Below are 16,640 nucleotides of genomic sequence, written 5' to 3' on the forward strand. Positions count from 1 at the left end.
GTTGGTTACGAAATATCTGTAACAAACTTTTCCTCTAACAACCTTATGACAGCCTGTCATTGTAACAAACTGTCTGTAACAAACTTTTCCTCTAACAACCTTATGACAGCCTGTCATTGTAACAAACTGTCAATGCATCGTCAGTGCTGAGCTGGAGGAACTATCCAGAACCTGATGGGAGAATGAAGATGCTTGGGGAAGAAGAAACTGATCAACAGAATGCAGGTGTCTTGCAGAATGCAGTGCAGCAACATCAGTGGAAAGACACTAGTCTCAACAATTATCTTTATCACAAACATCAATTTTGGGATAAATTTGGGGAGATAGAAGACAATAAAATTGAAATATAAGGATATTAACTAGAGAATTCAAACAATTTGAGCCCTTGTGCCAAAAAAAACAATGCTTTCACCTTCAAAAATTTTGCCTCAAAACTACGAATCGGTTTGATTTGGAAAAACGCAACAAAAATACGTAAAGAAACCACCAAGGAGAATCGGCTTGCATTCTAAACTACTCTGATCAGTAATCACACGATCTGCAACAACAATAGTTCACTTGCAATGCTCATTGGTAAACATTAATCCATTTGGACATAGCAGGAGTTCATGTTCAAACATTTCAGTTATACAATCAGACTTCCAGTGATCAACAGACAATACGCTTTAGACGGTGCAAATGCACATACTAACCCGGTCCAACTTTAGGGATGTCATAGTGCTCGCTGAGGTTCGCTAGATACTCGTTAAATTTGTTGACTCGATCACGATGTGATTCACAAGAGTTCCTGAGCAGCCTTTTGGCTTCTATACGCTTCCAGTGCTCCAAATACCGTCTCTCAGCTGGTGTGAGTCGCTCATCGTAGATGCTACCCATTTCATTTCCATCCTTGACGTTATTCTCAGCATGACTTTCCTTTATAAAATCTGCCATTGTCGGAAAATAAAAAAGTTATACACGTGAGTTCAGTTAGACTTGCAAAGACCAACAACGCTAACTATATAACAAAACATTCAACATATATTTGGAAGAGTAGTACGCATCCAGCATTTAGTCGAGCTTACCAGCTAACTGTGTAACCCTGACTCTCGGACACGGGTGTCGTGTCTGACACGTGTCGAGTGTCGGATACGCTATTTTGTGAGAATTTCAGTTTTTTGGTCTAAAATAAAGTGTCGAAGTGCCGTGTCGGTGTCGGATAGGTAGGTGTCGGAAACTCGACACGGCAGTTGAGTGAAGTGTCGGGGTAACATAGCCAGCTAAAATACGTAAAGGCCAAAATTTCAAAGCACGATTATATGAGAGCAATAACAGGAAAACCCATACAGACATATCCATAAAAAAAGCGGGGAAAAAAATTGAAAAAAAGTCTACCAGACGGGCGTGTTTGTGTTATATGGCGGCATTCACATAGCAGCAATGCTATTAAAATGATTATCTTGACTCCACAAATTTAGAAACAGCAAACATCAAATTGTGTAGACAAACTGAGAACGACTGTCCACTGTTGAATTGTTAGAAAAAGTTTACCAGGCGGGCGTGTTGGTAGTGGTGGTGTGATATACTACAATCCAACAGCCCAAGGCATGTGGAATTAATTCCTACCTCTTTTACTTTTTACTGTGCCTTCATTCATTTCCTTTGTAACTAACAACGATTTCAGGAACGAGACAATTGATTAACTATTGCTGCTAGATATATGTAACCATTCAGATTGCATACTGTCCACCGTTTTACCTGTCAGTGGAGCGAGGCATTGAGGTAACGCTATTTAAGTCTCAAGTAAAAGACAACATATTTAAGGGTATATCTCCATTTCTCCTAGTTTTGGGCAAACGGCATGGCCGCATGGGAAGTTTCATCCAGTTTAGAATTGTTTCAAATAATGGCAATCACCTTGAACCCGACTCACTTCTGGTTTAAGGGCATAGGGTGTTCCCAGCCTTACTCCTTTGTGTTAAAAACACGAAGAAACTGTTTTCAAACAACGTACATTGAAAATTGCGCTAAGAATCGCCTCTATCTGTTAATCTGTTATAACTGCTCTATACTCATCAATGTAGAAGATAAACACTTCTACGACAGCGCTTGTACAACACATACAGCCTACAAAGATGAACAATGAAGAGCAAAAAAAGAAAAGACAACATAAAATCGAATCAATGGTAACTATGAAAGGCAGAAAGCATAGGATAAGTCACAAATAAGTAGCAAACAAAGAGATGATCTAGAAACGGAAATCAAAGCACAAAGACAAAGAGTACATTAACGCGGATATAGATATAAAACCGACTAACCTGAAGACATATTATTGTTGAATAATTGTTCATAATGTTTTCGATATTTCTTTTTCTTAGTGTTCCCCTTCACATTAAGAGCTTTACCCTTTAGCCGCAACTTTCCAGCAATAACATTCTCATAATCTGACATCCTACAACTTTCAAGAACTGACATTAGAGTACAACACACTGAACAGCAAGTGAAATTATTCGACAAATGTTTAGGACCGTAAAAACCTTTACATTTCAAGTTTCAGCACCTTAACCTATTTTTCCGAATAGCAGCACCAATAAAAGAAAAGTAATACGCAATCAGTTTATGTCAAGAAACCATCTCAACCAAAAGCTTAAAGCTTATGGTTGGAGTTCCCAGATCAATTTTATACTCTAACACGCCCCTCACATGAATGTCCACTGAGCTTGAAGTGTGGATGCAACTACAAGCCTCCAAATTAGGCCTCCAAATTAGGGGCGGTGAGATTTGAACCCCTGACCTCTTTTAGTGAGTTGACTCTGATACCATGTCAAGAAACCATGTCAACCAAAAGCTTAAACTTATGGTTGAAGTTCCATGATCGATTTTATACTCTAACAGAGTAAACTCTCAAAATGCTACTACCTCCAATTCTTTGGAATTTTCCCATTTTTTAAGATTTGTGAGGATTATTTTAATCAAATGACGCAATTTCTAAGAATCGGAGGGAGTCGTTCGCTGGTTCTGCAACCTAACCCACTACTGTGTCACACCATTTTCAAAGGCATGTCTAAACTTTGTTTTCTGAATACAATACAAAACAAAGACAGTGAACATAATGTAAAACACAAATTATAGAATAAGACGGTCTTTTGAAAGAAATTTTTTTGTTTTACTAACAAAAAGAGACATTACTGTTATACCTAGTGTTTTTTTATTCTTCCTGGTACCTTTAAATTTCTGAACTTAATGAAAACATTATTTCGATAATTTTACAAGAATTTTATAAATCGTTAATTCGTTATCATAAATACGGTTTACTCAATGGTAAACACATTATCCTCACAAAATTGAACATAAATGAAGCGAGATAAAGGGGAGGGAAGCAACGTACCTTGTGGGAGATTAGGAAATTTGATATTTGATATACGTTATCGTATATCGTTGGAAAGAGAAGAAAGTTTGGAGAAATCTGAAGGGAAAGAATCAAAGAAGAAAGAGCAAACGCCATTGCAATCGATGATGCTGTTTATATTTAAATCAAAGAGCGTGTCTTATAAACTTCTTCCAGAAACATCTACTTCCTCCGAGATAGTATACTTTATTGGACCTCAAAGCTTATCAGGTGCGGTCTGCGGACCGGCCCGTTTTGCTGATTCCGCTATTAAATTTTAATGAACCGGAAATTTATTAGAGTCAAATAATACTTAGAGCATCTTCAACGGTCAGTTACAATACGTACCGCTCTAATGGCAAACTACAATATATATAGCTTGTATGGGTCTCACATATTTGTTTTCATCCAATGAAAATTTACCTTTTATTTTTTTCCTAAAGTAAGCATGTAGCTTGGTAGAGCTAGGGGTGCTAACGAGCCGAGTCGAGCCCGAGCTTGGCCTTGCTCGGCTTGTGCTCAAGAACTAAAACTCGATTTCGAGCCGATCTCGAGCTTACCCGAGCTTGTAGAAAATGTGCTCGATATCAAGCTTGCGAGCTTTAACGCGAGCTCGAGCCAAACTCGAGCTCAAATCGAGCCTATATATAATGGTTAATTTTTTGATTTTTTTTCTTCCGATATTTTCAATAACAAGGCTCGAAGGTTAAATGTAAAATATTTGACAAATCAGTGAGACATTTGATATACGTGATACAAAGATATAATCATGATAAAATATTTTTATAAAATATGAGCAATATCTTATATAATCACACAAGTTCGAGCCGCTCACGAGCTTTTCGAGCCGAGCCAGTGTTTGCTCGGCTTGACTCGTTAAGCTCTCGAGCCGAGTCCGAACTCGAGCCGATCTCGCACGAGCCGAGCTTTGACCGAGCTTTTGCCGAGCCAATCTCGAGTTGCTCGCGAGCTGTCTCATCTCATTAACACCCTTAGGTAGAGCTACCATGCTTGTAAGCTACATCTCACTTTTCCATCTCCAATGGTAAACTACATGCTTATTATTTTGCGAAAATTGCAAGCAGGTCCTTATAGAGAACCATTGGAGATGCTCTTATTAGTTATTACTATCAGTATCACAACTAAAATTCAAGCCTGGTTTCTTTGTCACTGGGTAATCGCCACATAAAGTTGTCCACGACTAAAAAACGGTTTTGAAAGATAGGTGCTGACTTGAGATAAAGATTGTCCTCAACTTTTATTTATCGTCATTGCAAACATCAATGGGAAGTTTGCCTCATATTGAAAAGTATCAAGGACCTTGGATTTCGAATAAATAAGTGTTATTCGAGCAACGTGCACTATATCACCTTTGTGACTAGTAGTTAAAATCGTATATCTAATCACGCGATACCCTAAGTTGATCACAGTTAATCTAGTATATTATACAAACGACGTGATTGATCAATGTTCATGAGAAGCATCGCCGTAGCACTGACCTCTAGCCTTAAATTGACGATCACAAGTTTTAAACTAGTTTGGGTTAGGAACACCTTCAGGGACTTTAACCTCAACTGATAATTCACAAGTTTAAGACTAATATGCGTTAAGATCTTATGGTTATGAAACCATATATAGATCATGTTCGGCCAGTTTTAAAATGTTTAGATGAATTTTGACAACCTATTTTGCGTTAGGATTATGGTCATGAAACCACATATATCATATCTGAATTTCTGACACATACTTTATGAGACAGTGAACGACGCAAAACAACCTAAAATACATAATTTAAAAATCGAAACCAAATTCGGTTTTAAAAACCCAATTTTTTTTTATGGTTATATTTGGTTATGGATCTATTTTAAAATGTATCCATAATTTATATGATAAAGTTATAAAAAAAATCTACATAAGATTAAAGAACATATATCCATAATTTATATGATAAAAGTTATAAAAATAATTTTTACATAAGATAAAGAAGTAGATAAGATATATAATTCATGGATTGTAGACTAATTTTCTTTATTAGGATGAAATTAATCCGACTCATACCAATTCTTATGGACTTAATATCGCCTATATTGTTGTTCCATTTAATTCAATTCAGTTTAGTTCTATAAGATTCACTTTAATTCAACTATTTTCATCGAAAAATAACAAAACCTCAATCAAACCATAAATACAAAATAATTAAACAAGAAATTACTTTTTCACATACGAATTTTTCTTTTTTCACATACATTTTTTTCCACAAAGTTTTCATATCATACCCTTCTCTTAAACACAATCCATATTCTTCCTTGACATAATCAAAATTAACTCATATATACACATTTAGCCTAAAATCGAATATAATGAACTTGAATAATGGATTATAATTTCCCAATTAGTGAAGTAATTTTGCTTTTAACAATTATTAATACATCTTTTTAAAAAGTTTAGGTTTATGCATAACTATTATTGTTAATTCGCACAAAAAAAAATATTGTTAATTAGTGTTTGACAAAACGATAGAATTACAACAATTTTATTAGTTAAAATTTGGTTTGTGATTAAACGTGGCTTGAACTTAATCCACCAGTTGTCACTTAAATTCAAACTACACATCTATTGATAATCTACACCAAATACTAAAAGTTGAAACACAAATTTACTTTTCGAACGTTCGAAAAAGGTTGTCGAACAATTGTTGTTTTTTTTTTTTTTTTTTTGAATATAAATTAGTGCGGGGGGTGAGAGAGGCTAACTGTAATACTCAGAGGACGGACGGATCAACGTCACCCTGATGACTGGATTGATTGGAGCAGTTGAACGGAGGTGGTGTTGGTGGTGAAGGTAGATAAGAGAGAAAAAAAATTTAATTGAAAGAACATAAGAAATACGATAAAAAAAGAAATATGATAAGGGTATAATTGAAAAAGACGTATGTGAAAGAGTAAAATTCGTACGTGAAAAAACACACCCAAACAAACATACAAGTATAACATAAACTCTCATTTGTGATGAGTTTGATGACGGATAAAATCTGTTAGGCCGCGAGACCGTCACAACTCACAAGCAAGACTTTATAAAAATGAAAACACAAATTCTCATTACAGATGGACACTATATGTCTATAACTATAGACGGATAATGTCTCTCTCACAACTGAAAATGGGTATGCAAGTGGGTGTGAAATGAATACTCCACTTGGCCTCCCACTTTAATTTTATAAGAGAGCCACATATTATATAGACGGATAGTGATCGTCGATACTCAGACGGAGCGAAAGTATAAAACCAATAATCTAAACCGACTCGAATCCAAACTAAAATAACAACTAAACATATTGGAGCTCACCTCCCGCGGCCCCGCCTAGTAAGAAGACAAAGTTACCCCTACATCAACCGCAAAAGAGTCCGAAAGAGAGCGAACACACGCACTTGCTTCGTGAAATCGACACAGCAAACAATGAACGGCGTCGTAATCGGCGGCGGCGGTGGCGCTCATGGCGTAGGCGGTGGGGGAACGACGTTATCGGAACTACACCAAAATGCGAAGAAACTACTAATGAAAATCAGAGTCTCACTCGAACGACTAGAGCGACTTGAATCATCGACCTCCGCCGGAGCCTCGGCTATGCCGGAATTAGGGTTTGAGATTAATAAGGACATTTCTCAGCTTCATTCTCTTTGTCTTGATATGGATCGCCTTTGGCGTTCCGTTGCGGTTAAATCACAGCGTGATCTCTGGAAAAGGTATCCGTTTTTTCTCGATTTTGGTTGATTTTAGGGTTTATATGTTGTGATTGTAGTTTGAATTTTGATTTGTTGCTGTTCGATTAAGAATCTGAGTTTTAATGCGGAATTGTGATTACGTCTTGATTTCTGAGTTATAATATTAGGGCTTACAATTGTGATTATGATTGCGTTATTTTGATCATGCTTGATTTTATGATTTTTTGTGTTGTGATTATATATTGATTCTAGATTTGTTTCTGTTTGATTAAGGATCTTGTTGACGAGAGATACGGGAGACTTAATACGGAATTGTGATAGTATCTTGATTGTTGAGTTATATTAGGGCCTGTGATTGTGATTGCATTATTTAGATTATGCTGGATATTAGGATTTCTGTGTTGTGATTGTATCGATTTTCGATTTGTGTGTGTGTGTTTGATTAAGGCTCTTGTTGCTGGAGATTTAATTCTGTGTGATATGGAGAATACTGGAGTTTTGATTCGGAATTTCGATTGCATCTTGTTTTTTGAGGTATTTTAGGGATTTTGACTGCGTTATTTCTAAATAGGCTGTTGTTAGCTACTGTTGCGATTAGTTGATTGTGGTGTAGAAGATTGAGCTGAATAAGTAGTGCTGCTTGACAAGATTTGTATTTTAGGATTTCGAATAGGTGTTTATAGCTTTATATGCCTAGTATTAAAGTAAGTGTAATTCTAAAATGAGTCGATTTATAGTTAGTTACTGGAGATCATGTTGTGTACATTGTATAGCCATCGGATGCTTAAGTAGGGATAATTCCTTACGAGTGTGATAGGAATTTGATCAACTTCAAATCCATATCTAGATGTTTGCCTGAACTTTGTTACATAACTTTTTTGGGGTTTGGGATGCCATGTCGATTCTGTTATTCTCTTTCATTTATGTTTCATGGCTTAAGGCCAAACCATTGTGAACCATTGCGTCATTGGGATCTTCTTTCCTGTTCATCTTAAAGAAATTTGTCAAAGTAGCAATATTTTGTTTTTGTAGATAAAGTTGTTGTTGTCTCATACTCAGGCAGGAGAAAGGAGTTAATGTTCAAGTGTGTGGATCTTAAACAAAACGCTTTCTCGTTTTTGTCATTCTCCTAGGGTTTGTAAGAGAAGTGTAATGGGTTGTATTTTAGGGATTTTGACCACGTTATTTCGAAATAGGCTGTTGTTAGCTAATAGCTACTATTGTGATTAGTTGATTGTGGTGTAGAAGATTGAGCTGAATAAGTAGTGCTGGTTCACAAGATTCGTATTTTAGCATTTCAAATAGGTGTTTATAGCTTTATAGCTTTATAAGCCTAGTATTAAAGTAAGTGTAATTCTAATTGAGTCGATTTCTAGTTAGATACATGTGGAGATCATGTTGTGTACATCGGATGCTTAAGTAGGCAGAATTCCTTACGAGTGTGATAGGAATTTGATCGACTTCAAATCCATATCTAGATGTTTGCCTGAACTTTGTTACGTAACTTTTTTGGGGTTTGGGATGCCATTTCGATTCTGTTATTCTCTTTCATTTATGTTCCATAGCTTAAGGCCAAACCATTGTGAACCATTGCGTCGTCATTGGGATCTTCTTTCCTGTTCATCCTAAAGAAATTTGTCAAAATAGCAATATTTTGTCTTTGTAGATAAAGTTGTTGTTGTCGCATACTCAGGCAGGAGAAAGGAGTTAATGTTCAAGTGTATGTGGATCTTAAACAAAACGCTTTCTCATTTTTGTCATTCTCCTAGGGTTTGTAAGAGAAGAGTAACGGGTTGTATACTTTTATCGGATATTCTGACAAACTGTCCTATTTTATGGTTTATGCAGAAAGGTTGAGCAAATTGCTGAAGAAGCAGATTCACTGAAAGAAAGTTTAGAGAAATACTTCACGCGAAATCAAAGACGGATGCAGGAAGCTAAAGAGAGATCTGAGCTGCTTGGAAGAGCAGTAAGTAATCTCTTTATGATGTAGACTGAAGCTTCACACTAATATTTTTTACCCATTTGATTCTATTGTGGTTTCTTTAATGGCTGATGACATGGTTTAAAATATGCCAGAACGGGGAATCTTCACATGTTATGAGAATCTTTGATGATGAAACTCAAGCACTTCAGGCAGCTCGTAATTCTTCCAGAATGCTAGAAGAAGCGTACTCAACTGGGGTGGCCATCCTTTCAAAATTTTCAGAGCAAAGGGAAAGCATGAAGGTATGTTTCTTGCGCTTTGTGGTTCACTTTACCTTAAGTGCATGCCAAATAAAATTCATACAATAAGTGCCGCATTGAGGTGGGTTGACTCACATTTATTAATGTTTTTGTACTTTAATGCACATGAGTTACTGTTGAGCTTATAGCATATATGTATCAATTTCGGAACTTATTTTGAATTGATGAAGCATATCCTCTCTCTGTCCACAATTGTTTGCACGCTTTGAAACATTGTGGTTCACAACTTTGTGACCCACTAAGCTGAGAGCTTGCAAACAGTTTGGGACAACGAGAGACTGATACGACTATACGATTGATCGATCACATATGTTATAACTGAGGACAGCTGTGATTTGTGTAGATTTTGTTTTTCGGTTTAAATAGAACTGGTTCGATGCCACTTTCAGTTTTAGTAGGCTCTTGAATCTTTGTTTAATGTTTATTCATCATCTTAGATCGTAGGAGTTAGGCCCTCTCTGGTATTTATAGGCTTTACAGAACTGGTTTGATGCCACTTTCAGTTTTAGTAGGCTCTTGAATCTTTGTTTAATGTTTATTCATCATCTTAGATCTTAGGAGTTAGGCCCTCTCTGGTATTTATAGGCTTTACAGATTATCGTTTCCAAGTTCCGTCAAATACTTTGTTTTAGCTTTTTGAAGGAAGGTTAAAATAGCATGTTCTACTTGTAAATTTCCCATGGTAGAAGGCATCCCCCATGGTAGAAGGCATCCCCCAAGACCTTGTGATTGGAAGTTCTTATGAGCCGAAATTTTCCATACAAATGAATGAAATCATAAGATGTAGTTCTTTTGTGAATAATTACCTTGTGGCTCGATCAGATTGTAAAGGTGGCTGGTGATACACAGTTTGAGAACGGTTAGATAGTTTTGCTTATTTAGTTCGTTGTGTACTTTGGAGCCTTCTTTTTATTGTGACTTGTGAGATTTGAGACAACAACAATATTATCGTAGTGTCTCAAGGGCTCTGTGAATGTTAGGGTAAGGGGTGGTTAAATACCGCAGCCTTACTTTTGCGATTAGGCAATTTCCAGGATGACCTAAAATGAAACAAATTCAGAATTTTTTTCTCAGCAAATAACTTCAAGCAATAAGTGAGACACGACTTCTAGGTTTGCCCTGATCTATCCTTGACGTGTGCTTGTGCTACAAAGAATGCTGTTTTCTGCATCTATAGTTTATTAACGAGGCAAGGATAGATATGAAAGTGTGTGGGTTGTGTGGTTGAATAAAGCAAAAAGACACTATTTTGACTGCTTTTGCTTTTGTTGACAAGTAACCAACAATAAGGTGGGGATAGTGAAGCTGATTCTCTAAATGTTGGCATTTTTGCAGAGTGCACATCGGAAATTACTTGACGTCTTGAATACAATGGGACTCTCCAACTCAGTACTAAGATTGATAGAAAGGCGGAACCGCGTTGATACATGGATCAAATATACTGGAATGGTTCTCACTTTCATCGTCTTGATTATGATGTGGAAGTGGAAACACTGAACACGAGCCGTATAATGTAGTATTGATTGGACACAAGTCACAACACAATATCTAGAGCCTTGCACTATTAGTTACCAGAAACATTTTGAATGTATCGTTTGATACTCAGCATAGTCAGTAGTGTCAGTATTGTGCATAGGCATACTCTTGGTCGTCACTCTATTTGTGTATCGTAAATATCACAGCTGTGACAGATGAGGGATTACATCCGAAGAAAGTGTGTTTTTTGGTAGAATTAATTCTGTAATGCATGCTTTTGACAATTTAAGAACCCTTTTGAGCCATACGCTATGTGTTAACTTGCATACTGGTGAATGTAAGTCTAGTGTGCTCCTTTGTGCCTAGACTGCCTACTTCTTTTGCGGAGTGTATGGTCGGTTCAGTAGCCAGTGGCCGATGACTTGTGAACAACCTTATCTGTTAACTTGCATGCTGTTACGTACTTGCGTGTTTACTTTTACATGAATTTCTGCAATTTAAATGATTGATTGTACATCTGCGGCTGGAGACGCCAATATACCGTTTTTCTGGTTTAAAATGCAAGCCACCTTATCTCCTATAGTTGAACATCTATATTCCCATTTTATAAATGAATTGAGTTGAAGTTGGGTTATGATCGTATCTTCAAGTTCGAAAAGTTACCTGTCAGTTTGGTTAGGTGAACTCGGGTTTGCATGCCGTGAAACTACAACGCTACACCCCGCTTCTTTTTGACCAAAAAAAAAAAAAAAACAAGAGTCCAATTGATCAGAGATTTTAAACTTTAATTCATCGGGTTTTTCTTTCACATCATCGTTATGAAAATTCGAGACCTACGTTTAATATTTTCGCCAACTTTAGTTAATGATATACATTTTCACTTTTCTTTTTCTTTCATTTTCACTTTTGGTTTATTTGCGTTGGTCAATACTTTACTTTCGTTTTTCTTTGATGAGTTTTACATTAAGTGGTGGAATTTTGAGATAAATGGTTAGAGTCAAGGTAAAGTTTTGATAAATGTCGGCCAGTGATGAAATTGCCAAGGAAAAGTCTTATATGTGCATTGTTAATAGCTATTCCATTGAAACATTAGTGGTTTTCTTCAATGGTTGGTCAGAGGGTAATATCCGTCTTAAGATTAAAACAAATCAAATAAAACCTACTTTAATTAGGAAATGAAGGGAGAATTACTTAATACTCGCAAAATGATGATACGATTATATGATTTTATTTATGTTTGAGATAAGACTTAAGAGTGGAGGTCCAAACTAGTCCAGCCCCAACTCCCAAGACAATACAATAATGATATATCGAGATTCTCCATGATTATGAGATAAAATGACGGTTACTCCATTCATCAAATGTTGTTCATTAACAGTTGTTAATAGTTTAAATTACTTGTAATACAATAATAAAGATCATTAATAATGAGTTTAAGTAACTCCATACTCTAATAAACTTTAACTTCATCATTTTTTTCTCGATTCAATGTTTACTTCAATCACTTGTGCATGCTCTTAGACAAATAGAATAACAAAAAAAAAACGTTGGTAAGGTGTACCACTACTAAGTACTAACATCTTTTTTTTTTTTTTTTGATAAGGCAATAACTCGTTTTTCTAATTTTATTTTATGTTTTGAACTATAAATTATTCGGGTTCGAAGATAATGATTGAGTAAATGGCAAGACTAACGCGTGACTTAGACCTTAGTGGATCAATTTGTGATACTCAATAGTCATTTCAATGTTATAATCAACATTATGAGGTAAACTCACTTGAAAAGAAAGAAAGAAAGAAAAATGATAAATAACTGTAGAAACTGGAAAAACTATTGGCAGCATCAACAACGTTCCTCATGCGCCACTCTTTTTAACTTGGACCAACCACATTTTGTCACATTGCCATTCTCATACCACCCTTCACTTCATGACTTATTGACTTATGACATAGGGTAGACTTTGTTGTTTTAGGGCAAGTCATTGTCTTATTTTAGACTTTAAATAGTCAAACATACCCTTATTTTCTTTTGATGTAAAAAAGTTAGAAAGACGATTTTAATGTTGACGGGATTTAAATTTGAACACAATGGTGTTGTAGGTGTTATGTTTTATGGTAATTAGTTTTTCAATAGTGGTTACATTTGACTGTAAAATGGTTATAAAATTCTGTTTTATTACTTCAGACTAAATAGTTAGTCTGAACTCTAAAGCAAGACCAAGTGAGCAACTGTAGAAATAAAATTTAAGTCATATCTTAAATAACAAATTTGTAAATAAGACCGATTATGATACAATTGAATATAGATTTACAAGCTTATTATCTCCATTTTTTATGAATTTGAGTTTGACTTGTTCTGTATTACTATTTTTTTTCCTTCTTTTAACAAATATGGCTAACTTTATTATACATATAAACGGAATAATATTGTTATATTCCTATTATATACCCTCTTAGATTGCATCCCTCTACTACTAAGGCCTCGTTTGGTTGCCCCTTCTAAATCATGGGAGTTCTAAAATCCCATGAATTAGAAAATTGCAACTTGTTTGGTTGCTCATTTTTTGCCATGATGTAGGAATTCTATTTTCCAAAGAGTTTCAAACTCCTCCATAATGGAGGAGTTGGATTACCTAGCCCCCCTAGGTAATTGCAATCTCCCGTGTAATTGAACTCCTACATCAGGAACCAAACGGATTTAGCTAATTCACGTGAATTTAATGTGGGAACTTAAATCCCATGAATTCGATATTCCGATAGAATTGTATTCCAACGGGCAACCAAATGAGGCCTAAGAGAATAAAAATTCTCTTAATTTTTCCTCCAAAAAGCATCTAGCCAAATAATCTAATAAATAAAATTTTCTTCCATTACATTATTATCTTTTCAATGAATATATTTTTATAAATAAACTCTAATTTTTTAAATAAATTCGTAATTATGATTTTTTCATTAAAATAAAATAAATTGATATTAAACTATAAAGTATAAATTGCTAAATTTTTCAGTAATGTAATAATTATTACTGTAGAGAATAACTTGACACATGCTTACTATTAGCTTCGTGACAAAAAATATTCACTAAAAAAAATTCACAAGTTAACTAATTTTTTTTTATTAGTTTTCCATTTCATTTTTTTGTTTCATATCAAAATACAATTGAGTAAACTCATAAATATTAATGAGGTGCAAATTTAAAAAGTATATAAATCATCCTATATATTAAGATAATACAACTTCTCTAAAATTTTCCCTACAAAGTGCTCAAACTTATGTATGAAAACAAATTAGATTTTCATTTATTAAACTAATTTTCCATTTAAAATAATCTATACATAAAAACTGTATCTCCTATTATTAACTTCATGACGAAAAAAGATTTTTTTTAAAATAATTTGATGTAATTAAAAATTTTCATAAGAAAACACAATTCATGGAATCATCCAATTATTTTGATTAATTTTAATATTAGTTATTTTTTATAAAAATTTATGAGATATAAATCTAAAATCTATAACTAATACACTAAAAATTAAAATACCGATATTTACCACGCATTTGTGCGGGATCTACACTAGTTTTACTTAACAAAACTAATCAGTCGTAAATGACTTAATACCAAGTAACCAAACTGTGTCTTAACCATCCTGAAAATAGAATGTAATTAAAACGAAATCTACTCGGCCTAATTGAAAAAACCCAAAAATAACTAAAATCACTTGAAGTAATTTCTCACTAAGGCTCTGTTTGACAGTACATTTCAGATATCTTATTTTGGTCAAAGTAGCGTACTTGACTAAAATTTCAGATAGCTCATATTTTTACACGTGTTTGGCAAGTAATTTATTTGTCCAAATAAGTTACCTGAAATGAAATGCTATATTATATCCTTTTACATTTTACCAAAATAAGCTGTCTTTCCAGTTAATTTGCCAAAATATTTTTTTATATAATGAGTTAACTTCTCAGCTCCTAATATTTAGTTTTCAGATATCTTTTTAAGTTTAGCTACATTTTCAGCTAATCTACATAGTATAAAAGATGGGTTCTTTAAAGGATTCCTATTGGCTGTTACAATTTTTTTTTTCTTTTTTTTCTGACGTGGGGACCGTCATGATCTCTACATAATTAATTACACTCTTCTTTACCATCTTAATTTTATTTACTTAAGATTACATTTACACAAAATCATACATTATACAATTACACATTAATAAATTACAATTACGAAAAATTAATAAAATTTTCAAATAATCGTCCTCCTACTTCTAACCTGAACAAATAAAATGTGAACAATGCATATTGATTAATCATCCGGAATGAGTAGTTAAATTCATTGTGTAAAAAAAAAAAATCAGTATAACTATTATATTCCAACATCACAAATACAGAGTATATTATTTCTTAACATTTTAACAATCAAATATATTGATATGTCATTTTTTAAATTTTCGTACATAAACAATATAGTAGAGGTAGATAAAAAAATTCGTAGAAAATAGATTACTCCGTAAGAGAGTTTTTTTTTTTTTTTTTTTAAATCGAAAGGGTTTTTTGTCAGAAACTACCTTTTATTTAGGGTCATTTGTGAACAACTACCTTTCATTTTATTTTTTGCTTTTAACTACCTTTCATTTCTTCATTTTGCGAAAGACTACCAAAAATCCACTTACGGCGAAAAAAAGTCAATTTTCCGGCGTTGACTTGCTCTTTTCTCCCTTTTTCACATACATAACCCATATTTCTCCCTTTGTTCACCCAACAAAATCCGAAAAAGCTCCTCTCGATGCCCAACACCTTATCAAAGGTTTGTTCCAAGTAATATCAACACATCGACCATCTCAATCTCCATCTTCATCTCCGTCGTCACCTCTACTACCACTTATACCTTCGCCCTTACATTTCAACAACCTTATAGGCTACTCATTATTCATCAACCTACTGTCCATCTAAGTCATATTAAAGTACCTTCTTTCTCTCTTCATGGTAAGATGATGGGTATACGAAAGCTAATGAGATAGTAGTACATAAGTGATCCTAAGAGTAAATCCATGATTATTTTCAAATAGTTAACACTAGGAGTTAATTTTGCCAACAAAGCCATAATAGATCATTGTTGTTGAAGAATTATTTACAATGTTAAGATTAATATTAATGATGATTTTGTTTCGGTGATTAGGACTTTGATTCGGGTAAGAGATAGACAAATTGAGGCGATTAATGTCGGGTTTAATCAATCTTTATCATCGATTATTTGGGTTATGAATTAAAGAGTTAGATTCAACATGAAATGATAAGTAATGCCGGAAAGTTGACTTTTTTTTCACTGGAAGTGGATTTTTGGTAGTCTTTCACAAAATGAAGAAATGAAAGGTAGTTGAAAGCCAAAAATAAAATGAAAGATAGTTGTTCACAAATGACCTTAAATAAAAGGTAGTTTCTGACAAAAAAACCCAAATCGAAAATATATAAACTTTAAAATAAATGAAAGCAAATATAAAAAGAACTAAATATAACATAACCAGAATAATACAAGTAGATTTGAAAAAGTTCCCATTCCAAATCAAAAAAAATATAAACTTTAAAATAAATGCAAAGAAATATAAAAAGGAGGAAATATAAGTTTCGTATCATACTTACAAGAAATTCTTCCGATTATTCACTTTAATTAGTGATAGTAGGAAATTTGTCGTCTACTTCCTATACCAAAACAATTTATAAAACCCGAAAAAGCGTAGTATTTGGTCGGGGTCGAACTCAAGGACGGCGGGGGTTGCTACAAAGTTCAATTATGAGTCAAGTTTAATCAAAATTAAAAGTAAAGGTTTT

At 34.1% G+C, this 16,640-nt stretch overlaps 2 protein-coding genes across 2 annotated transcripts; one reads left to right on the top strand and one right to left on the bottom strand.

Annotated features, from left to right (window-relative positions):
* Positions 1–432: 432 nt before the first annotated feature.
* On the bottom strand, positions 433–3,542 carry LOC141647392 (uncharacterized). Its single transcript, XM_074455580.1, has 3 exons — positions 3,368–3,542; positions 2,298–2,431; positions 433–926 (listed from the first exon to the last, which is right to left on the bottom strand). Exons 2-3 carry the CDS (start codon positions 2,428–2,430, stop codon positions 688–690), a joined length of 372 nt encoding a protein of 123 aa, XP_074311681.1. The 5' UTR covers position 2,431; positions 3,368–3,542; the 3' UTR covers positions 433–687.
* Positions 3,543–6,609: 3,067 nt separating this feature from the next.
* Positions 6,610–11,117, top strand: LOC141594964 (membrin-11-like). The gene is made up of 4 exons (XM_074414945.1): positions 6,610–7,110; positions 8,938–9,058; positions 9,169–9,318; positions 10,672–11,117. The coding sequence occupies exons 1-4, from the start codon at positions 6,824–6,826 to the stop codon at positions 10,831–10,833; spliced, it is 720 nt and encodes a 239-aa protein (XP_074271046.1). The 5' UTR covers positions 6,610–6,823; the 3' UTR covers positions 10,834–11,117.
* The last annotated feature ends 5,523 nt before the right edge of the window (positions 11,118–16,640 follow it).

The sequence above is a fragment of the Silene latifolia genome, chromosome 1 (assembly GCF_048544455.1).
Source record: "Silene latifolia isolate original U9 population chromosome 1, ASM4854445v1, whole genome shotgun sequence".
Taxonomy (NCBI): Eukaryota; Viridiplantae; Streptophyta; class Magnoliopsida; order Caryophyllales; family Caryophyllaceae; genus Silene; species Silene latifolia.